Below are 23433 nucleotides of genomic sequence, written 5' to 3'. Positions count from 1 at the left end.
AGGTCACTGACTAGCAGTGGATTGAGTACCCCTTTCCCCAAGCACACATCCATGCTGAGGGATGGAGACAAATGTTTGGAGCGGTCTTTGCTGGCCCAAGAGAGGCACAGTGTGTGACATTTGGGTTTCATGTATGAAGCCCTGTGGTGGGTTGACCTTGGCTGGATGCCAGGTGCTACCAAGCCTCTCTATCGCTCCCCTCTTTGGCAGGACAGGCAGGGAGAGAATGAGATGGAAAAGAAAGAAAAATTGTGGGTCAAGATAAAGGCAGTTTAATAAAGAAGCAAAATCAAAGGCCATGCGCGGTAGCAAAAGGAAAACAAGATTTTATTCTCTACTTCCCATTAGCAGGCAATGTCCAGCCACTTCCCGGGAAGTAGGGCTTCAGTATGCATAGTTGTTGCTCTGGAAGAGAAAATGTCATAAAAGACAAATGCCCCCTCTCCTCTTCCTTTTCCCGTAGTTTTTATATCTGAGCTGACGTCATATAGTATGGAATATCACTTTGGTTGATTTGGGTTAGGTGTCTTGGCTACATCTCCTCCCAAGATCTTGTCCCCTTCCAATCCACTGGTGGCGGTGGTGGGGAAATGTTGGAGATACAGCCTTGATGCTGTTCGAGCACTGCTCAGCAGCAGCCAAAACACTGGTGTGTTATCAACACCTTTCTACATAACAATAGAAAGCACAGCACCATGCAGCTTGACCCAGTACAGGTTGCAAATGAGTTAAGAATTTGCTTTATCTAGAACTCTCCAGATTTCCTCATCTGCTATCTATGTACTGTCTCTTGTAAGCCAATATTTTTAGTGTGTATCTCCATGTTTAGTGTTTAAAATATTTCCCTTCCATAAGTTTTATGGTAACAAACTTATCAATAGTCCATTTTCTTTGTATGGCTTACTGAGTCTAGATTTCTTACATGATGCTGGACTTTCATGTTGTACAAAAGTGAGAGTCTACTTTCTCAGTATTTTTTTTTTTTTCCAGTTCTTGGGTCAGCAGATTTCAGAAGAGCTTATTCCGGACTTAAACCAGATATCTGAGAACTCGGATCCCACTGAACTGGGCAGGCTTCTGCAGCTTATTTTAGGTTGTGCAGTCAACTGTGAAAGGAAACAAGGTACGTACTACCTTAATCTATGCAAGAAACAGGAGACTGCCTCAGGTGGTTGTAAAGATGGAAGAGATGTAGAAACTCTTCTTTTTTATGATTCAAAAAGTCTCTTTTATTATGTTCCAAGTCTATTCTGAGACTGGAGTTCACTTAAAAGCAGAAAATCTATGGGAAACTTCTGTGAATGAAACCCAAACTTTGCTCAGGGTAGGTTTAAAAAAATAATCCAAAGTGTGCGTGGATTATCCATACTTGATAAAATATGTACCAAGACCTAAAACTTAATTAAATGCAAATCAAGCAAATTAAATTTAAAATCTCTATTAGAAATTGCCTTTTGTGTATCTGCAGAGACTCAAGACTGAATTAGTTGAGTTTTCTCTCCCCTTACCAGAGCTAATGCTCAATGCTCTGATGGGTAAGGTATCCTCAGCATGAATTCTGTTAGTAGAATATGTGTGATTCCTAGGTAGTTTGAAACGACTGCATCAAAGAATAGGCTAGAATAGAATCATTTAGGTTGGAAAAGACCCTTAAGATCAAGTCCAACCACTAACCTAACACTGCCAAGTCCACCACTAAACCATGTCCCTAAGCACCATATCTGCGTGTCTTTTAAATACCTCCAGGGATGGGGACTTAACTGCTTCCCTGGGCAGCCTGTTCCAACACTTTTGGTGAAGAATTTTTTCCTAATACCTAAACTTCCCCTGGTACAACTTGAGGCTGTTTCCTCTTGTCCTGTCACTCACTTGCTACTTGAGAGAAGGGTCTGACACCCACCTCACCACAACCTCCTTTCAGGCAGTTGTAGAGAGCAATAAGGTCTCCCCTGAGCCTCCTTTCCTCCAGGCTAAACACCCTCAGTTCCCTCAGCTGCTTCTCCTAAGACTTGTGCTCCAGACCCTTCACCAGCTTTGTTGCCCTACTTTGGACATGCTCCAGCACCTCAATGTCCTTCTTGGAGTGAGGGGCCCAAAACTGAACACCGTATTTAAAGTGCGGCCTCACCAGTGCTGACTACAGGGGGACGATCATTTCCCTGCTCCTGCTGGCCACACTGTTCCTGATACAAGCCAGGATGCTGTTGACTGCCTTGGCCACCTGGGCACACTGCTGGCACATATTTCGCCGGCTGTTGACCAACACCCCCATCCTTTATTGCTGGCTGGCTTTCCAGCCACTCTTCCCCAAGCCTGTAGCGTTGCATGGGGTTGTTGTGACCCAAGTGCAGGACCTGGCACTTGGCCTTGTTGAACCTCATGCAGTTGGCCTTGGCCCATTGACCCAGCCTGTCCAGGTCGCTCTGTAGAGCCTTCCTACCCTCAAACAGATCAGCACTCCCACCCAACTCGGTGTCATCTGCAAACTTACTGAGGATGCACTTGATCCCCTCATTCAGATCGTTGGTAAAGACATTAAACAGAACTGGCCCCAGAACTGAGCCCTGGGGAACACCACTTGTGACATGCCACCAGCTGGATTTATCTCCATTCACCAACACTCTTTGGGCCCGGCCATCCAGCCAGGTTTTTACCCAGTGAAGAGTATACCTGTCCAAGCCATGAGCAGCTAGAGAGAGTGTTTGGGAAGTAATCTGTCAGGCTGTACTGGGAATGAAGATGCTAGCAATTACTTTTTTTCATTAAGTTTTATTTATTAACTCAATTGCAAGCTTGTTGACTCTTTGCAAAAGCTTATGTATATACATACGTAGATGTATCTATGAAAAAAGAACCATAGAAATACAGATGTCTTAAAATCTCCTTGCTCTATTATGCATAGTATAAATTTGCTCTCTTAAGAGATTATGATCTCTTACGCTTATCTACCATGTTACTGGATAATAATGTTGGTTAATAGCAGTATTTTGTGTAAAAAGAGTGCTACCTGTTTTGAAGAAGCTTTACAGAGAATAGTTTCTTCCTCTGGATCTTTCTGCAAATGGTATGTCATGTTATTTAAGCCATTAAGATTAACATTGTCATGTTACATACAAATTCTTTTTCACAGAACACATACAGAATATCATGACGCTTGAAGAGTCTGTTCAACATGTTGTCATGACAGCCATTCAAGAGGTAAGTAAGAATTCACAGCCTAATGCTGCCAGTTGAGAAGTCCGAATATCCGTTTGTTGACCTTCATAAATTCTTTCATCCAAGCAAAGGTCAGGGAAGAGTGTAAGTACTTCCCTAAACTATCTGGGAGGATCAGGACCAAGATTTCAGTCTCATACGCCCAAACATACAACTTGTGGAGACAACAAATGCTTAAGATTTCCTGTTTCAAACAAGAAATGTATCTCATTGCCAACTGCTGGTTATACTGGAGTCACGTTCTGAAATTTTTGTCTTAGTGCTGTAGTCTTGGACCCAAAGTTAAGCTGGTCATAACTGTGAGGCTATGTTTTTCTGACAGACCATTCCAGCATCTGATTTACAAACTCCCAGCTGCATCTCTTCTATTCTTGTCATGGTGTTCTCCCACCGGTATCTTAATTTGCTGTGAGCTGGATGATCCAACTAAGAACATAGCTCTACAGTCACTCACTGTCATGGTTTAACCTCAGTCAGCAACCAAGCACCACACAGCTGCTTGCTCGCCCTCCTCCCACTGTGGGATGGGGGAGAGAATCTGAAGATGAAAAGTAAGAAAACTCATGGGTTGAGATAAGACCATTTTAGTAATTAAAATAAAATAAATTATTAATAATAATAATAAATTGTAATGAAATGGAAAACAACAAGAGAGGAACAAAACCCAGGAAAAACAGGTGATGCAACTGCTCACAACCTGCTGACTCACATCCAGCCAGTTCCTGTGCAGTGATCATTGCACCTGGCCCAACTCCCCCCAGTTTATATACCGAGCATGACGTCATATGGTATGGAATATCCCTTTGCCAGTTTGGGTCAGCTGTCCTAACTGTGCTCCCTCCCAGCTTCTTGTGTACCCGGCAGAGTATGGAAAGCTGAAAAGTCCTTGCACTACTTGGCAACAACTAAAACATCAGTGTGTTATCACATTATTCTGATGCTAAATCAAAAACTCGGCACTAGGCCAGCTACTAGGAAGAAAATTAGCTCTGTCCCAGCCAAAACCAGGACGCTCGTGCCTGTGAGCTTCAGGACTGTGAAGCAGAGTGTGGAGGGAGGCAAAACTTAAATGCTGACTTTGAAGAAAATTTAATGTGTAATTGCACTCTCATCAAAGTAACAGTGGAATTGGTAGTAGGCTTTAAAACTTAGATTTAAATTGACTTTGTAGTCTTTAAAGCTCTAAGTGTACTATTGGGAGAAATAAATCCATAAACCTATTGTTTATTGTACTCTGACTAATCAAACTTTCTTTCTGAAGAAGATCTAAGAAATAATACTGTAATTTCTGAGTAAGAAGTAAAGCCCTCTCATTGTTGACAGACAGACTGTGTACATCTTTGTACTGGAGATCAGTGAGAGCTATGTTAATGTTCCCATTGTTTGCTTAATGGCAATTAACATGATGCAAAGAAGTGTGATAACTATTAAATTAATTGAGTGAAATCCTGTCCTTGGTTCACTCCATTTTAACGTGACTAAGGGGTAGCAATAACTTCAAGAGATTGTATTCATCCAATAAGATGTTACTGCTAACTTGGTTAATTTGTGGAGGAGGGAGGTAAAAAAAAAAAGTAATCTTGTTCTAGATTTGTTTAAATCCTTTACCAGCCATGAGGTGTGTTTTCTTCTTATTATTAATCTATTTTGATATATTGAAGGCATGCAAGGACATGGTGGAAAATACAATCGGTACTCAGTAGACAGTGAATTTAGAGATATTTAACCTCTAACCTTCCTTTCCTGTGGCCTCTTTCTGTAGCTCATGAGCAAGGAGGTAACAGGTCCTTCCACAAGCGATGCATCAAGTGAAATGGAACAGCAGGTAACTGCCTAGTATTTGTTGCTCTTGTAATTCAAGCCTGGACAATAAGTTGGTATTTTGCCTTCCCTTAAATGAAGAGGACGTGTGCTCTTCCTCTTGAATCTAAAAGTTAAAAAAACCCAAACAACTCAACAGTAAATTCCACTCTTTTGTCTTCTATCTGCACAAACTGCTTGGTCTGTTTTCCACTCAGAGCTGACATGATTAAACCATTCTGGTTCACAAAGGGCAGAGAATATACAATAAATTAATACCATGTTTCAGTGCCAATTAAGTGAAAAGTTATGTGCTATTTTATAGCTGCTTTAAAAAAATGCAGTGACTGCTATGCCATCTTCATGGATGGGGTAAAACTGGCCAGTGCAAACCTATGTTGCAAGAAGTGCTAGGAGTACATCAAGGCTGAGCCATGCCAGGCTAAACACTTCAGGTTATTTTTAAGGGGTCATGAAAATTCTTGATAACCCTGAACACTACAAGGTGTTGCACATAAAATGAAGTGGTCTTTAAAAGTGCCTGCCCATGAAGGATCACTGTTTCTAGTCTGAGATGAAGAGCATTTGATTCAACAGGCAGGGATTTTGAAATTGTGAAAACACGAATGCTCCTCTTTGGTTTTGTTATGCTTTTAGCCTGAGTTGTTGTGTTGAATCTGCACGTTACTCAGAATTTCAATAATTTACTTACCACTACTACATGTGGTAGTCACTTAAAATGCAGGTGGTCTTGATCTAACAGTGCACATACAGGTTTCTGTGTCAATGTGTACCTAACTTCCTTTTTAAACAATTGGTATATGCAATTCAGACATTTTGGAAGCTAGAACTGTGAGTACTTTGGATATGGGCCAGAATGATTGACTATCTTATTTTTTAAAAGCTAAAAAAAGCTTTGGAAGATCTTCAGGAAGCACTAGCAGAAAAAGAAGAGTTGGCACAAAGATGTCAAGAGCTAGATTTACAGGTAAGAAACAGCATGATGCTTATTTCTTTAATATGTAATAGTGCTGCTATTAAGAAGCAGAAATTCTGGAGGGTGAAGTGAATTTTGCATTTATTTAAGGTTCTATGAGAATTCTTAGCTGTTTGTGGGGGAGAAGCAGTCATTCTGTACTCCAAAATGCAATTACTGGAAATAGTTTCTGATGGAAGTGTAAGCTGAGGTCCTGTGCCAACTGTTAACTCAAAGGTTGTTTGGTCTGCTAGCTTTATGTTTACCCGTAGTAGCAGGTAGCCATCAGAACAATGTTACCGTGCCCTTTTCATTTTTAGTCACTGCTTCCGCTAGTCTTTTGAACTGTATCCAAAAAATACAGTTCACCTAATAATCAGTCATTAGTTTTAATCACAGGAAAATGATGCTGTTTTCAGTAGGAGTTGATGAAAAACTAAAATTTGAAACTTATCTAAAATATACTAACTTTTTCTTGTACACAGTTACAACATGGAGGATATTTCAGGAAAAAAAAAGGAAACTAACAGATCCTTTCAAACCACACTGATAATAGGCCTACTTTTTGGTTTTAATGGATATAGAAATTAATCAAGTTACACTTTAGAAAAAGGAGAGAGGACTTCATAACATAAACAGGAACTTGCATTTCAATCAAGTTTTTAAGGAAAAAAAGAAAAAAAAAAGTATCCATTTGTTAGCCCTAAGTCTGATTCTTCTTTTATGGCACTATAATCAGAGAATAGAAAGAGGTTTATCTGGTAAGGCAGTTCATCTCAGGTGTGATTCTGTACAAAGAGAACATTTGGTTTCTTACGGGTAATGACAACTGAAAACATAGAATACTTATATATAAAAGTAGCTCATAGTTAATTGTTGTGCCCAGGAAGCTGTTGTTAGAATTGAATTGATAATTTCATTTCCTTTTTTCTTGAGGCAATGGTAAGGCTTCCTAGTGAAAGCAGAGATCTAAAAATGCTTGTGAGCAGAATCTGCAGGAGAAAACTATTTTCTCTTTTAAAATGGGCAAGAGGATTGATTTGACAACTGAATTCACAGACTACAGTTGCTAAATTTCAAAAAGTGGGTTCACTGTTCAAAAGGTGCCAGAGGTGCTGGGGTAACAGTTTACTTGCATTTCCTGCTTCCATTAGGAGACTTAGCATGTCTCGATAGGGAAGCCCCAGGCTTTGTCCTGTCTCCCACAAACTTCTCCTTTCAGATTTCTCTATTAATTAATGATAGGTTACACAAAGCCAATTGCTCATAACATAGCGTGGGCCAGGTGAAGGCATGAAAAGTGTTTGAGGGAAAGCTACTGCTGAGTATAAGCAGATGAATTAATGACACTATAGCTCTTTAATACCGGGATGTGTTTTTTTACAATACCTCTTCATAATTTGTGTTGATTTTTACACCACTTCTATTATGTTGAAATAACAGAAAAGAAGAACAGAAAGCTATCAGAAAGGAACTGAGAAAAGATGAAAAACTTGCTCTGAGTTATGTGAAAAATGTGTTGCTGGTTTTTTTAAGTCTGAGGCATTATTCTAAAAGTGTGAATGTTGTGCGTGTTTAAGGAGTTGCTGAACCTTGAACAGGAGGTATTACGCTGAGCAAAGCTTGATATGGTCTCTACTCCCAGGTGTTTTGTGTGCATGTATATGGTAAAGTGAAGTCTGGTATATAAAAAGGAGTGAACCTCGAAAGCCAGTACCTAATGAAGTTACTGTTTTGTTTCTCACATCTGTTTGACTGATAGACTTTTAAGTTATGATTACAATATTTCTTAATATTTCTTGTTTCTTAATATTGCATACTCTAGGTTATATCTGATGTTTAATCTAATAATGTCATCATGATATGTTTTATTTTATTTTATTTGAAGCCATAATATTGACTGACGCTTCTCATTTAAACTAATTCTTAATAAATTCACTTGTAAGGTCTCAGTCTTCCTTGATATTTTCCAAGAGTAGAAGAAAGGTAGGTTTTCTTTATGATTCAGGAAAACATAACCCAAAAAGCATATTGTCCCTGTTTAAATGCCAGTTAACTAACACATGCTACATGCTCTTATGTTTGACAGGATGTTAAAATTAACACAACAGCTTTCACTAGAAAAACTATAAAGGTTTTATCCTCTTGATCCTTCACCATTTTATGGCTGTTAATATACTTACTGTTTCAATAAAGTGTTGTATTCTCATTTGCTTAGCTGTGAACACTTTCAATATCAAACTTGTTTGATTGTTGCAAAAAATGCATGCTCTATATGAAGCTGTCTAGGTTTTTTTTCTTTTGCGTGTGTGCTTACTAGCTTATGGTGCCTGAAACGGCTTCTTGCGCAACCATTCACTGCTGAGCGCACGGCAGTACTGTGTTAGTGTGCTAGCCAGTGCCATCCTGCTTTTTATTGTTAAGTACAAGCAAGATGGAGAGTACCTTTACACCAATACTTACAGTTTTTTGTACGGTGTCCATGGTATTCTTTTTAATGAAAGTACCAGTTTCTCTCCATATCACATTGTCTGCCTTTTACCATGGTTTCAGTTACAGAAACTTGTCTTTTTTTAGAGGGACTCTTCTTTTAGTGCTTCATAACTGTCATACACTAAAGCATCTGTATGCTCAAGTATGCTATGTAAATTACATTCTAAAATTTCTAAACGCTTAACCTTTTTCATAAACTAATTTGGTGACATACTGCTGTCTTGCTTTAGTTCTTTTCAGTGGGACAGGTCTTATAATGTTGATGCTGTTTTATCTGCTCTAGGTGGCTGCCCTCCAGGATGAAAAAAACAGCTTGATGTCAGAAAATGAGATTATAAATGACAGGCTAGAGCAATTAGATGACTCTCTTGATGATCCAAATACTGTGGTTGCAAAAAAGTATTTTCATGCACAGTTGCAGCTGGAACAACTGCAGGAAGAAAACTTCAGGTATGAAATAATTTCTCTTAAAAAATCTCTTGCTTGTCATGTCAAATATATCCTGAGCATTTCTGGTACTCTTTCAGGATTTTCCATCTCAATTTCTTTTGCTATAAAAACTTTCTAGTACTATATAGATGTATTTTAAAGACAGTCCTTACCTTCAAAAAGAAAAAGGAACTGTTACTTGTAGAAAATATTACTTTGTAATTGCCTTACTGTAGCCACTTGACACTTCAGAAAAGGTGATGGAACACAGAAAATGAGTGCTGAAGTGATTTGTGTGTAAACAAAACCCCTACCCCCCAAAAACCCCACCATATCTCGTTACTGATTTCTTTTACATATTAGTCTTTCTCCCTTTGATCCCTATGGGGGCAGGGGGGAAAACCCCACACTTTTCCTGTGATCTCTTGATATTATTGTGGTAAATTTGCAGTACATAATCTATTATGTTTTAACAGGTAGACAATAAAATGTTCCGCTTCCAGTACCATTTTTCTGGCTACTTAAATCAATAGGTTTCCTTTGTCTTACTTATTTTTAGTAGTTATAGTACTAAATGAAAAACCTGTAATAACGATGAGTTCTTAACAGAGTTCCTGGTTTTGATCTGGTAGGCTTGAAGCTGCAAAAGATGATTATCGTGTCCATTGTGAAGATCTAGAAAAACAATTGATTGAACTGCAACATAGAAACAACGAACTAACCTCTTTGGCAGAAGAATCTAGAGCCTTGAAAGATGAAAATGATATTCTTAGGTATGTAACAGAGAGTGCTCCCCCCCAACACATTAGGAGGATTTAATGGCTAAATCCAAGGCTTTGTATTTAAAAAGATTTTTCTTCTGAGGCGTTACTTCTGCAGATAGATCTTATCCAAACAAGATCTAAAATAAACGTTGAAAAAGGGCCCTTTGACAAAGCAAAGATGGAGTGCAAGTTTTCAAGCATAGCCTCTATTGTTGCTGTAAGAATAGCAACATGGAATTTTTCTGTGAGGCAGGATTAATGAATACAGAAGTTATTATTCTTCATGTGGGACATAAGGTTGAAGTTCTGCAAGAATTAATAAATTTTTGCGGGGGGAGGTGCATTCATATTAAGGGGACATACCTGTTGGCAAAAGGCTGCCTTTTGTGATGTATAAAAGCATACATGTAGCATACTTTGACATAACTTTTGGTGTCAGCATTCTACGCTAGATTTAGGTTATCAACATGATTAATGAAATGATGATGAAATACACAGTAGCCTTGATGAGAATTTAACATATTGTTCCATCTTGTGTAAACTCAGTTAAATACCAGAGCACCCAAGAAATATCCAAAGAAAATCATATTGTGAAAGCAAGTCTGCTATCCATAAAATAGTATGAATAAAGCATAGAAAGAAAAGTGATGTCAGGTGTTTAGCTTATAGTGGTTCTTAAATAACATCTGAAACAAATGTTAACCATAGATTTTCTTCTGTAATTTTCTTGTACTAGCTTCTAGTAATATGAGATGGCAGATATTAAACACAGATATTAAAATTAATTTGTGTATTTATGATTCAAATATTTTCTTACCATGTAGATTTTTGTTAATGATCAGCTGGTAATTCTTGGTCATATATGCTAATGATCATTTTCATAGTGCAATTACGTTCTAATTATGGATAGCCCCGCAATGAGAACATCTGTGTGTTTTTCGTTACCAAGTACCAGTACTTTGAGATTACTCTTTTTTTTTTTACATTGCATTTACATTGCACCCCACAGAATTCCCTAGAGATATTTCACATACTAACCCTTGCTTGTAATTCTGGCATATGACTGTCAGTCTTGCTCCCACTTAAACCCTGTGGTGACTTCAATTTTTATAAGCAATCTTTGCATAATGCAAGTTTGCGTTGATTATGCATTTAAATATAAAGCAGTAGGATTTAACTCTGCTGTTAAGCATGTTGCACCTCTCTTTGAAAACAGCTTGAATGTGCATGAAAGCAGAATTTGACCTTTTTAATCTTTTGAAGAAACATACTCTTTCTTCTAATTCCTGTTTATACTTTGAAGGGCTACCGCAGACAAGGCAAGTAAGTTGGAATCAACTGTTGAGGTGTATCGTAAAAAGCTACAGGACTTGAATGACTTCCGCAGACAAGTCAAATCTCTGCAGGAAACCAATATGATGTATATGCACAATACAGTCAGTCTGGAGGATGAACTGAAGAAAGCCAATGCAGCCCGGGCGCAGCTAGAAACCTACAAAAGACAGGTAAGGCTGCATCTATACTTAAGATGTTACTTTTTCCTCGGATAGTCATCTTACCTAAATAAAATTATTTTAATTATGTTTTAATGAAAAAAATCGAACAGCTTAATTTAACAGCCCATGGGCTTAACCTGTATTATCCCCTTAGAATTTCTTATTCATGAAAACTCCTTCATACTCTGCCATTCACTTTCTGGTTTTCCCTGTTTAATAAGCTAGCAAGCTTAACTGTAATTTCCCTCTCAACTGATTGGTTTTCTATGGTTTGTAGGCTTTTTCTCTTTCCTTTAACTGAGGTAATTTTTGTGCCTGCGAGAGGTTGTTCAGCTATTACTGAGATCATTTCTATGTAATATTCTTAACTTGCTCCGTGGAAATTTATTTTTAAACTGTTTGTTTTATTTCAATTTCACTTATTTCAGTAGTAATTAAGAGACGTGGGAGTTATTTTGTCTTTTATTTTGTTTAAATAAAAGAAGCCCAAAACCAAACAAAAAAACAACAAAAAAATCCAAAGACGCAGGCCCCCATCCCATCTCCCCTTCCCCAAGTTTGGTGGACCAGCTGTTTATTTTGGCTGAACTGGGCAGTAGTGAAGGTTTTAACATGGCTTTTAAAGGTAGCATCTCGCAACATTCATGTGCTGAATATAGTCTTTTTATGAAAAGGTCCAGGAGCTTCATAACAAACTGTCAGAAGAATCAAAAAGAGCTGATAAGCTATCATTTGAAATGAAGCGACTTGAAGAAAAACATGAAGCTTTAATCAAAGAAAAGGAGGTAAGTCTCTTGAACGAGAGTTTATTTGAACACCTAATAAGTCTCCTTCCTCTCTCACTCTGCTTGAGGAAAACCTTTGCAGAAGTAGTGCTACCATAAAAATGAATTTTAGTGGCTTGTGTGTGTGTAGACATATAAAATGTCTTAAAATGTGTGTGTCGGTACCGTTCCTGATTAATGTTATTTGATCTTAAAGTGGTGCAGTGTGACTTAATTCCATCTCAAACATGTCTTCTTAGAGACTGATAGTACAGTGTGATGCATTAAAAGAGACAAATGAAGAGCTCCGGTATTCACAGATGCAGCAGGATCACCTGAGTCAAACAGGTATTGCTTTCAGAGGCTTTTTTATGTATATTAGTGGTTTCTTTAAGTCTGTTAAATTAAACTTCCCATACAATTTCAGGTCCATCTCGTGTTAAAAGCCATGAGAATCTTGCTGCTGAAATTCTGCCAGTGGAATACAGGTAAGACAAAAAGGTTGAGGTTGTCTTGGGATTTTCATGAGTGGGACATAACATTGTCTATGAAAGTTCAGTATTTTTGGCAACATGACTCTGTATCCCATTTCTTGCTTTCCCTCCATGATGCTTGTCTGGACCCCCATGTAGTTGTTAATAATTATTTCCCCGTTCTATAATTACTTTGCATTCTTTCTTAAAAGCATATCAGTTTGCTGTATGTAAAGTTTGACTTGAAACATCCTCTTTAAGGAGTGAAACAATCTTATCTTGCCACTGGCAGACAGAATAAATAAATAAATAAATAATGCACAGACAGAACAGTGAAAGGCTAGCTAATGTTACTTCTAAGGTCTGGCAGAGTGAAACATAAAGGCACAATAAAACCTGGGTTTAGAGTGACCTAATTTAAAACTTTCGTTAATATCTCTTAAAAACCTAAAAGTTTGAAAATTGTAAGTTATGTTTTAATAAAAAATTGCATTGTTACCCCAACTATATCCTCAAGCAGAACTTGTTTCTCTCGCTTTAAGGTTGGGGGAGTGAACAGGAATATTACATCCTACTCTTAGTCACCTTTTTCTTAATTAACAGTGCCTTTTTTTATTGTTTTTGATTCAGAGAAATGTTTATTCGGCTGCAGCACGAAAATAAGATGCTTCTATTACAACAGGAAGGATCAGAAAATGAACGTATTGCAGAGCTCCAGGAACAGCTGGAGCAAAAGCATCGGACAGTGAACGAACTAGAAACTGAGAAAAGGTGATGGGTGAAACAGCATCTTAAAATATAGCAAAAAGTTATTTCTGGACCTTCAGAGTGGCCTTGTAGCTTGCATCTGTAGTGTAGCACTGTGCAGGAAGCCAATTATCCTTTTTCTTTCACCAGTGTAATCATTAACAAAGCGTTATGAAGCCAGCAAGAAGGAAGCTAGCTTAAATGTGGTGTTGTAAATGTGGTAGATCTGTGTGTAGTGTACTCTGAAGAAACTGTTGCTTAGAGGATGCTCCTATTAGCTCTGAATGATTCTTGGTAGAACAAGAATTGATGTAAACTCTTATTTCTAGAACTTCAAACTAATCATGTCGTAACACTGGGATATGGTCTGAATTTCTCTACCAGTAAATGAATGCTGAAAGCAGTTTACTAGGATATGAGAATTTTGGGTAGTTAAGTTTTCTCAAAACTTAAAATAATTCTAGGTCTTTCATTATAAAATGTTTAATAAAGCTGCCATGGGTTTGTTTCAGCAGAAGTTCAAGTCAAACTAAAAGCATTTGAAACCAGTTTCTTAAGTCCCGTTGGGTAGACTCTATCCAGACATGAAACAGAAAAATCTGTCATGATCTATTTAAATGGGTAATAACTGTCTTTTCTTCCTAAAAGGCTAAATGAAGAGCGTATTGGGGAGTTACAGCAGCAGATTGAAGATCTGCAAAAGACTTTACAGGAGCAGGGATCCAAGACAGAAGGAGTAAGTGAAAATTCAGGCTTCTTGACCTTGAAGACATATTGCTAGTTTTGTTTCAAATCCTTCAGTGTAACATCATGTCCTTTGTTTAGATGTGCCTTCTCTTTTTCAGTGTGTCTAGTGCTGATAAGTACTAAGAAGGCAAAATTGTGGTTTGTGCTTTTTTTGGTGTGGGTTTTCTGGGGGGTCTTTTGTTTGTTTTTTGTGTTGGTTTTTTTTGTTGGTTTTTTTGGTGTTTTTTTTTTTTTTTTTAAAGTTAGTTTGAAACGCACTGGTTTGTGTAGTTGTAAGAGTAAGCAAGCTCTGAAGCCCCTTTGGGTCATCCACCGCCAACCCGAACAAGCACACACCTTTCAAAAGACCTTAAAAGCAAAGATCTTAAAGAACTGAGGCTGTTCAATGTATTCTAAAAATTCTCCTGCCTGAAAAAACTCACTCAGTTTAGGTAACACAGACGTGGCTCCACTGTATTTGGAGCAGATGAGTTTAGTCTCTATAGTATGAGAATCCATCCACCCCCCACATCAACTGCATTTCAATTGAAAGGCTTGTGTTTTTTGTGATTCCTTCCCCTCACCTTCTCTAAGGACTGTAACTCTTCTACCTTCTACTTTTAAAAATCTCTAGTTTTATCATTAAATGGTGGTATAGTGAGGATAGCTTTAAAGAAAAAAGATGCTGGAATTGGTATCTGTGTGATGCAAAAAATATGAAAGTCATTACAGAAATGTATGAAAAAATGCAGTTTGATTTGCTTTGACTTATTAGGTGTGCTAAGTATTCTTGGCTGATTTGTAAGAGCACTTTAACATTGAATGATAAGAAATACTGAAATATAACTGAATTTTAACTCTTTCCTTTCATAGTCTAGCAACCTGAAGCAGAAGTTGGCAGCACATATGTAAGTAAGGCACACACATCCAAAATAGCTTATTTATGCTAAATAATTTGACTGTTGTAGCATGGAAACTGCCTGAATCTTTGTAGGGATGTCTTGTTTTTCTGAGCCACTGATTTGAGAATCATGCATGTCGTGAGTGTAATAGCGCTCTAGTTTTTTCTACTTTGATCATGATAATCTTGTAATACTAGTTTCCACTTAACTGTGTCTTCATCACCAATAGCATTTTGACTGTTCTCATTCTACAGTAGGCTGCTAAAACCATCACTCTTACTGGACTCAAAATGTATTTCATTCTTCTGGAATACTTCCATCTCTTCAGCAGATGTACTTCCTGCAGAGACAATGCTGGAGCTTGTTTTTATTAATTGTCTTTTTTGTTTCTAGTTTTAAGTAAATGAGACTCAAATCAGAAATTACAATTTTTACGGTTCTTCAAAAATGCGTACTAATATTTCTATTTAAACTCAAAAGAATTGCCAGAGTCTAAAATTGTTGTTTAAATGCTTCTACCATCAAGTTTCAGCTTCAGCTCTTAAAACTGCGCATGGAATTATTTGTGAGCTTAATCCTTAGCCTAGTCCTTCATTCGTAGGGAAAAGTTGAATGAAGTTCATGATGAGTTACAGAAGAAAGAGGCTGATCTTGCAGAACTCCAGCCTGATGTTAGTCAGAACCGTAAGTTGGTTTGTGTGGGTTTTTTTATGAGACTATGTTAGATTTCTTCAGAAAAGATTCCCATAGCCACTGGGCTATGGGACACTTGTTCAGGATAAGGCTTTCTGCTACAGCTTAGCTTTAAACCTGAAGTGTGGGGAGGGTGTTTCTGCATGCAGTGGTGGGCAGGAAGAGGTTCGTGGGGGCTTAGTTTTGTTGAACGATACTCTGCAAAATGGGTCAGGTGGGACCTTATGCTACAACTGAAACCAAAATAAGAACTTGGGGCATTGTGTAGTAGCTAGAAAGTTTATTTGGGGGGTGGTTACATTGAGAGAATGCAGAAGCCTTGAAAGTACCATGTCTGTTTTTATTTTGTACGCCTTTGTTGTTAATTTCTGTAAATAGCCCAGAAGATTGGAGAGCTGGAAGCAGCTTTGCGAAAAAAAGATGAGGATATGAAAGCAATGGAAGAAAGATACAAAATGTACCTTGAGAAAGCAAGAAACGTGAGTGGCATATTTCTGAAGATACACATTCCTTCCTCATAAATTGTTAAACAAACTGATTTGAGTCCCTCCTCCCCGCCTCCTGATTAAAATTAGCAGCTACATTTTGCATTTTTAGTCAAATTGCTCAATTGCAGTCAGTTAAAGTATGGGAGAATGGGGTTTAAGCTAAAGCATGAGATGCGTTAATGATTCCTTTGTACCCTTTGATATCTTCTGTTGTACAGTGTAACAGCCTAGTTTTCATCATAATTGCCTGACAAGTGCTCAGTCTGTTTTCATATTTCTACTGCAAGCAAATGAGATGCAGAGCTATTGAGAATCAAACCTGACTTCTAATGCTTTTGTTTTGCCTTGTACAGGTCATAAAAACCTTAGACCCCAAGCTAAATCCAGCATCAGCAGAAATTATGTTGCTCAGAAAACAGATAATGGAGAAAGACAAAAAAATCGAAGCATTAGAGGTAAAAACTTACATATATTTAATAATGACTTCTAATATGTTCTGCTGTCTTTAATATTAGACACTGAAGTTACTGTTCCCTAATGATCCAGTACCCTTCAATGATGCATTCGGTTAGAAACTGCACAGACCATCAAACCTAGAGTTTTTTAGTTTGCCTTAATTAACCGTGTATCCTAGTATAAGTCTGTCAGAGCAGTTTACTTTTCAACAATGTTTTTCAATGTACAACTGAAACTCTAATTTGGATTCTTCCTAAACATTCTGAAAAGCTGCAAGTGAAATACTTTGTAAGACTAATAGTTTTACTGCATTACGGTAACTTGTACAGAGCTGCAGATTCTGACCTTTCTCAGTAGTAATGTAACTTAGCTTGTATGAGGGACTAGGTATTTGAGCAGTGACCTATTTAATTTACTAGATCTCTGATATCAGTGGTTTCAGGTACTGGAGTTCTTGAAACTGTACAGAAGAGTAAAACCTGTTAATTCAGTAAAATCTGCTTGGCTGAAATCCTGAAAGGATTGTTGACAGTAGTTCATGGACCAAAATAAAATGTGTGCTGCATTCAGTTTTATAGCAATTTTGATGGGACTGGTTAGAATACCTGAGCAAATACAAAATTCCTCAACACGAGTTAGTAGGCTGAAGGGTCTGACTTTATAAATGCTGTGGCCTCAGGTTTCTTCTATGTATATGTACTAGGTAAGCATATTACATAGTAGCAATTTGGTAACATGATAAGAATATTCAGTCACTAGAGGTACATTCTTTTCTTTGACTTTCAGGTAAAAAAAAATACTCAATTATTTATAGACTTTCTGATACAGCCTACGCTTCCATGCATTTCTCCCCCATGTGCCCTCAAAGTATGTTTCTAAGTTGAACTGCAACTTTGTAAAGTTTAGCCTCTTCTTGAAGTAGTCTGTAACTCCTCTCATAGTCATTTATGGAAGTATCTTTATTTACACTTCTAAGCCTTCTAGTTATTTTGCATATTTAAGCATTTCTTTTGCATGTGTTTATTTCACTCAATGGACTGAAATATATTTATGAAGATTATTTTTGGTTTATAATTGAGATTGTCTTCACTATTATCTGCTTGCAGGCTGAATACAAACTTGCTAAGTTACGTGATTATGAGGAAAAGCTAATTGTAACTGCATGGTATAACAAGGTGGGTCAAATGTTCATTTGTTGGTATCGCAGAAATCAGAAAAACACATTTTGCTAAATGTGACAGTTAAATCTTGTATCACCACCTTTTTCTTTTTAGATCACTGTAAGCTGGTGCTTAGGAGACAAGGCTAGCAGTTTATTTACTTGTGGCAGAAAAATCAAACTTGCAGATTAGCATGGCCTCGTGTTGAAAAACAGGGAACTGAGGAAGGAACAAAGCCTGAGAGATCCAGTTTAAAATGAGATCACTCTTCCACTTGCTTATTCTGACTTCAAGCCAGAATGCAAACCTGAGTGAGTTCTAGCTGGAGTTTCCAATCCTATTGCGATAACTTGTGAGATAGCAGCCTAAAGGGAAAGTACTTTATTAATAAACTATTTTGTAAAATTATGTTGTTGTATGTTTTCTGCTTGTCTTCTGTGCTTTGGAATAGGAGACTTAAGATTTGGCATAGGCCATATGTTAGTAATGTACTATTTGCTGCCACAAGCTTCCATCTGGATTTAGCAGGCTAAATTCCTGAATGTTCAATAGCATTTGTTGTTGAAGTTTTTGGGCTTGAGATGAAGGGAGACTGTGGTTCAAAAGGTTTCCAGACTCCTGCTTTAGATGTTCAGTGTCTCTAGCATTATTTGTGAAATAAAGCTAGAGCCATCTTCTCATCCTGCAGTGGTGTTGCAAAGGTTGTTAGACCGTTTGATGTTAGATTGCTGTGAAAAAGACTGGAGAAAGTTGTTCATCTTCATATGAAGCAATGTTTAATCATAAAGAAAGTCTGGAATGGGAAATCAAAAAAGGAAAGTAAAATAAATGGGTTAATAAAGGAACAACTTTACAATAAGCGAAAATTAACACATTCTATATGAATGGGAATGAATCTTACCTTGGTTCATACCTTTATGGCAGCGAGAGGTATATAAGAAATACAGTAGAAGGAATTCTGCACGCATACCAAGTAAGCATCAGAATTGTGTACGAAAGATGGCCAATTTTTTTTCTTCTGTTTTTGTAACAGTGTAAATGTTGTTTAACTTATTTTCAGAGCCTAACTCTTCAGAAGCTAGGCATGGAAGCAAGACTGGTTGGCAGTAGTGGTGCCTGCAGAGATGGTCCCGGACGCTCATTCCTAGCTCAACAACGTCATGTCACCAATACCAGAAGGAATCTCACTGTTAAAGTACCGGGTGCAACATCTGAATAAACCACAAGGACCATGAGGAAAACTTATATGCTAAAGTGTCCTTAAATGTTTTATAGCTTCCACTTTAACTACTTGATGAAGGAGGAGGTTAGAATGGCGGGCAACTGCAAATTCAACATCAGAACCTATCAAGAAGTGATTAAGTTGATCAGTGGTGTGTCTAGAAGGTAGCACATAGTTTCCCAGGTAGAAGTAGATTTAATAACTGCAGTATGTCTTTACAAGCACAACTTAAGATTTATATTTGCCTTCAGAATATATTGTAAATATAAAAATTGGCACTATATATTTAAAATGTTATTTAATGGGTTTGGGCTAGAAAGTTGACTTTTGTAATGGGAAGATGTTATGCAAAAATGTACTTCAGAAAACCGACAATGCTGAGCATTTTTGCTGGGCTCTTCTAAAAATTAATTTAAAAGGTTGATACCATGTTTTAAAAAATACTTTTTTTAGAAAACAAAATACAATTTTAAAAGCATGAAAAAACTTGCGTTTGTAGAGAAAGATAAAAAACGTGTAGTACCAGTTGACTTGTTATATAACCGAAGACAGGATTTGTTTTGTCATCTCAAGTGAGAAGTGGAATTACTCAGTTTATTTAAAAAAGAAAAGATTAAGTTTGTGTGTATATACATAAAGGAAAACTTGTCTTTAAGATGTTGAATTCACTAAAGCCAAATAAGCTGTCTTTTCCTGTTTAAGAAGAAAAGCTATTATAATAATTAGAAAGTCTGGGCTATGTTTTAAAAGTCTGGCATATTGGTACACTGCATTTATTTGCAGAAAGTGGGTTAGGTGGGAAGGAACCCCATTTATTTCCAGCTATTTATACAACCCTGTGCATAGAAATGAATTTTCTTCTTTTTTGTGTGTAGTTTCACTTCAGGTATTGTGAACTAAGTGTGCTAGGCAGACGAATGAAAGATAGCTTTGCTAGTTGTTGGCAGCAAAGATTGTTTGTTGGCAGGGAGAAAAGTGCATAAACTATAATAGTTTTGCAGTATCTACATTGAAGAAGATGAAATGGGGGTTGATATCTGAAAGTTGTGTGCAGGAAGTTGCTATCTTTCACAAAAAATGTGTCACTTTACCAAATGTCTTATTTTTGTTGGGAACTGTATTTTTAGGAAACTTGTTAATGTCCATTCTTCTTTGCAGACTGTCTGGAACAAATTCATTATACCCATAGTTGAATAAAATAAAATTACAGCAGCCCTTAAAATAAAATGAATACACTTAAACTAAGTATTTGAGGGTGCTGTACCAGTCTGTGATGATCTAATATAAAACTCAGCCATATGCGTGAATGAAAGCATATGTCTGTCTTCATAATTAAGGCCATCTTTTATCTGAGAGTGGGGTTCAGCTTTGCAGAATTTAAGTTTTGAATTGTGAGCTTTAACTAGTCTTTCATTTTGCATGCCCCTCAGCATGGCTTGTTCTTTGATTTCTTCCTTTGCCAGCATCTTAGCATCTTATATTTTTTATTGGGCATTGCATGCAATGCTAGAGAAAAGGGAAGTATTCATTTTTTAATACTTAGTTAGCGTTGCTTCTTAGTTGTGGTAATAGTTTTACAGTGTTATACATTTAGGCATTCAACAGAGATTTCCTCTTTCAAAACCTCTGAGTACACAAGGCATTGTTTAAAAGCCAGTCTCATGCTAAATGTGATAGGAGCAGAGAATAGGTCAGCCAAACTGCCGCTGGACAGTTTTGTCTGTCAGGTTGTGTTCTTCAGGACTCTGTGCTTCTTTGGACTACCTCTTGGGTTTTGAGGTCTTTTATTGCTGCAGTGGTGTTACTGGGTTTTGTATTTTTAAGATACAATTGCTTGTTTAATCTGCTGGTAGTGTGGGAGATGGTGAGCTGTGGAACAGGACACTAAGTCTTAGCAAGATGCTTACATTTCTAAAGCCTGGTACTTTGGTGTGTTCTAGTGAAATGTGAAACTGTCACTGATGGTGTTGAATGGATCTCTTAACCCTCGTTCTTTACGGCATGGAAACTTTCATGGACATCTTTCAGATACTCATGTAGTTGGTAGGCTTGATGCATTTGTCATACTTCTCACAGTAGTAGAGCTGTGTCAGTAGTCATATCGGGTACTGAGTAGTGAAAAACGTGGAGCAAATGTCTTTCATGTACGCTTCTCAAAACTGCAGACCCTGGGACCAAAAATGACTGAGAACCTCCCTATCATTTAATTGGAAGCTTGTCTTCTGACTAATGATGGAAGAATTTAAATATAGAACTACAGACAGGGATCAGCCTTACTCAGGGCAAGGTTGTCCCCAATGGTCTTTTTGGGGTTACCAAAAATTGATCAGGTTTTCAGGTGTTAGATAAAATTTTACTTATTTGGGACTTCACTAAACTGTTAAAAAGATAAGCCTGTGCGTATAACTTAAACGTTTCTTTGGGATTGCGAACCTGTTTGAGTGGCTGGTTTATAACTGGTTAAACTTGGGTTATGTACTATGAATGAGGAGCCGATCTGTAGAAATAAATAGTTGATTATAAGCTGTGGTGTGGTATTCACTTCAGCTCATCTGGGTGTGCAGAAAGGATGAGTAGAATAAGTATGATTTTAATGTTAACTTCATTCACATCAAACAAAAAAGGTACCAGTAGCATTGCTGCGTTACAGCGGTTGTATGCAACGCGTAGCAGCAGAACAATGTGAATACAATGTTCTTTGATGCAATGTGCACCACTGCTGAGGCAGGATGAAGAAAGAGGCTACTTGTCTCTGCTGCAAGATGAATTCGTATCATGCCCAGACAGCACAGCTAGGAACGGATTCAAATTACGAGATGAAATCATTGAATATTGCTGAATTTAATCAGCATTATTAGTAACTTTAGCCAGCTTCCATTAAAATGGGTAATATAGATCCAAAGAAACAAAGTGTGCTCTGATTGACATATCATTTGTTAGTATTTTTTTTGTATAAGATTAAAAATAACCAGTATGGAAGAAAAGTGTTTTGTAGCAATAATACCAATTTTGGACTAGCAGGTTCTTTTACTCAAGGTGGATCAGGCAGCAGTTTTGAGAAGATTCTTTTGCAACAACTGTATTATAGTGGATTGAGAAACATTCACTGAAAACAAATTTTCACCTAACTGATTTTTTTTGTTCATTAAAAATATATATATATGGGTACTCTATTTTCTACAGTATACACTTACTTGGAAATAAGTAATATAAGCAATACTGATGTTTTATTTAGGTAGCCATAAATAGTTGAGGAATTAGAAAATGAAAACAATTGTTTAAGAGTTGGTAATGTCTAGTAAACTTCTTAACTTTTTTGCTTTTTTCCTTTTCTCCCACTAGTCAAGCTAGAGGTAAGGTTTTCAGTGTATCGGTGTCTACATCTTCTGTTTAAAACAAATGTAAACACTGTGTTGCATAGAACTTGAAAAATTGCACTAATTTTTAAGCTTTTGGTTTTACTTTTCTTTGGAAAGAATTCTTTTATATTCACATAAAGATTTTAAAATTAATTCTCTGGTGTCTTTATTCCAAGCAACGTACTTCAGTGGTCCTTGGTTGATGTAAGCACCCATACTTCTGGGCAACATATGAACTGAGTCTGCATGTTGATACAATTGCACCATCTAAAATGTCGTGTTACAGGATATGTAATGTGTAAGCATAATGTGTGTATGTACGTTCTGCTGTAACAACAACAAATCGGAGCTGTGCTGCCTTCCCCTCCTCTCTTCAGTTCATGCCCACAGTTCTGCTCCCACCCAAAGCTGGTTACCTCTGCTCGGTATGCTGACAGTCACCTGAGAGCTGGGCAAGGGACCTTGTGAAGCAGAGAGATTAAAACCCACCACAAATTAGCTGTCAAGTGGCTTCAGTAATTGCTTATTGCTACTGAAGTAAGGTAGCATCTCTGCCTACTCTCCTCAGACCCACCTAAGAGGAGACAGAGGACAGGTACATACTCCTAAATCACCATGCTTGTTATTATTTGGAAAAGAAAGCTGACTGTCCTCTTCAGTCTGCTCTGCAGGTTATTTATGTGCCCAGTTCTTAGTCTCACTGACAGCTTTCTCATTCCCTTAGCGCTAACCTCAACCCAGAAGTGAGGTTGGGAATGAGAGCAGGGAACCGTTCAGCTTTCCAAAGTGAAGATCAGCAAGAACGTGTCACAGGTTTCCTTGAGGGGCCCTGTTTCAGGCCTGTTTTTACCACAGACCTTGGTTTTCCCTTTCTCTGAACCATAATCCTTGGCCTGACTAGCCTGACATGGGTAACTCACTCATTATTTATTGCCCTGGGCTGTTACCCATACGAAGATGGGGAGCTGCGTGATACCTTGACGTGGAAGGGCCTTTGCGCTGGCAGAAGTGTCCCAGTGAGTGTGAAGTGAGTGGCCAGATCCAAAAGAACCATTTTTCCTTTTTTCTCAGGCTGGATTTCAAAGCATTTTGAGACACTGAAGACAGAGATCTGCAGGTGTGTGTTTGGGGGAGAAGGGAAGGGAAGAGGCTCTCAGCTGTGCAGGAAGCCTGAGCTGGGCTGCAGGATGTTTTCAGCCCGTATGTGATCTGTCACAGGACACGCACTGGTAGGCGCCGCCGCCCTCCTGGAGGGAGAAGGCGCGCGCG

General features: G+C 37.8%; 1 protein-coding gene across 1 annotated transcript in view; it reads left to right on the top strand.

Annotated features, from left to right (window-relative positions):
* Positions 1 to 22234, top strand: part of HOOK1 (hook microtubule tethering protein 1) — a 28508-nt gene extending 6274 nt beyond the window's left edge. The window contains exons 5-22 of the mRNA XM_009636235.2: positions 991 to 1123; positions 3131 to 3198; positions 4979 to 5041; positions 5921 to 6004; positions 8769 to 8935; positions 9547 to 9687; positions 10982 to 11183; positions 11849 to 11959; positions 12199 to 12286; positions 12366 to 12426; positions 13042 to 13182; positions 13807 to 13894; positions 14758 to 14792; positions 15388 to 15470; positions 15858 to 15958; positions 16321 to 16422; positions 17530 to 17598; positions 18644 to 22234. Of these exons, the coding sequence (XP_009634530.2) occupies positions 991 to 1123; positions 3131 to 3198; positions 4979 to 5041; positions 5921 to 6004; positions 8769 to 8935; positions 9547 to 9687; positions 10982 to 11183; positions 11849 to 11959; positions 12199 to 12286; positions 12366 to 12426; positions 13042 to 13182; positions 13807 to 13894; positions 14758 to 14792; positions 15388 to 15470; positions 15858 to 15958; positions 16321 to 16422; positions 17530 to 17598; positions 18644 to 18802 (1896 nt within the window). The 3' untranslated portion in view covers positions 18803 to 22234. The remainder of the gene's footprint in view (positions 1 to 990; positions 1124 to 3130; positions 3199 to 4978; positions 5042 to 5920; positions 6005 to 8768; positions 8936 to 9546; positions 9688 to 10981; positions 11184 to 11848; positions 11960 to 12198; positions 12287 to 12365; positions 12427 to 13041; positions 13183 to 13806; positions 13895 to 14757; positions 14793 to 15387; positions 15471 to 15857; positions 15959 to 16320; positions 16423 to 17529; positions 17599 to 18643) is intronic.
* The last annotated feature ends 1199 nt before the right edge of the window (positions 22235 to 23433 follow it).

Source organism: Egretta garzetta, unplaced genomic scaffold (assembly GCF_000687185.1).
Source record: "Egretta garzetta isolate BGI_Z169 unplaced genomic scaffold, ASM68718v1 scaffold163, whole genome shotgun sequence".
Taxonomy (NCBI): Eukaryota; Metazoa; Chordata; class Aves; order Pelecaniformes; family Ardeidae; genus Egretta; species Egretta garzetta.
This window is presented reverse-complemented; position numbering and strand designations above follow the sequence as displayed.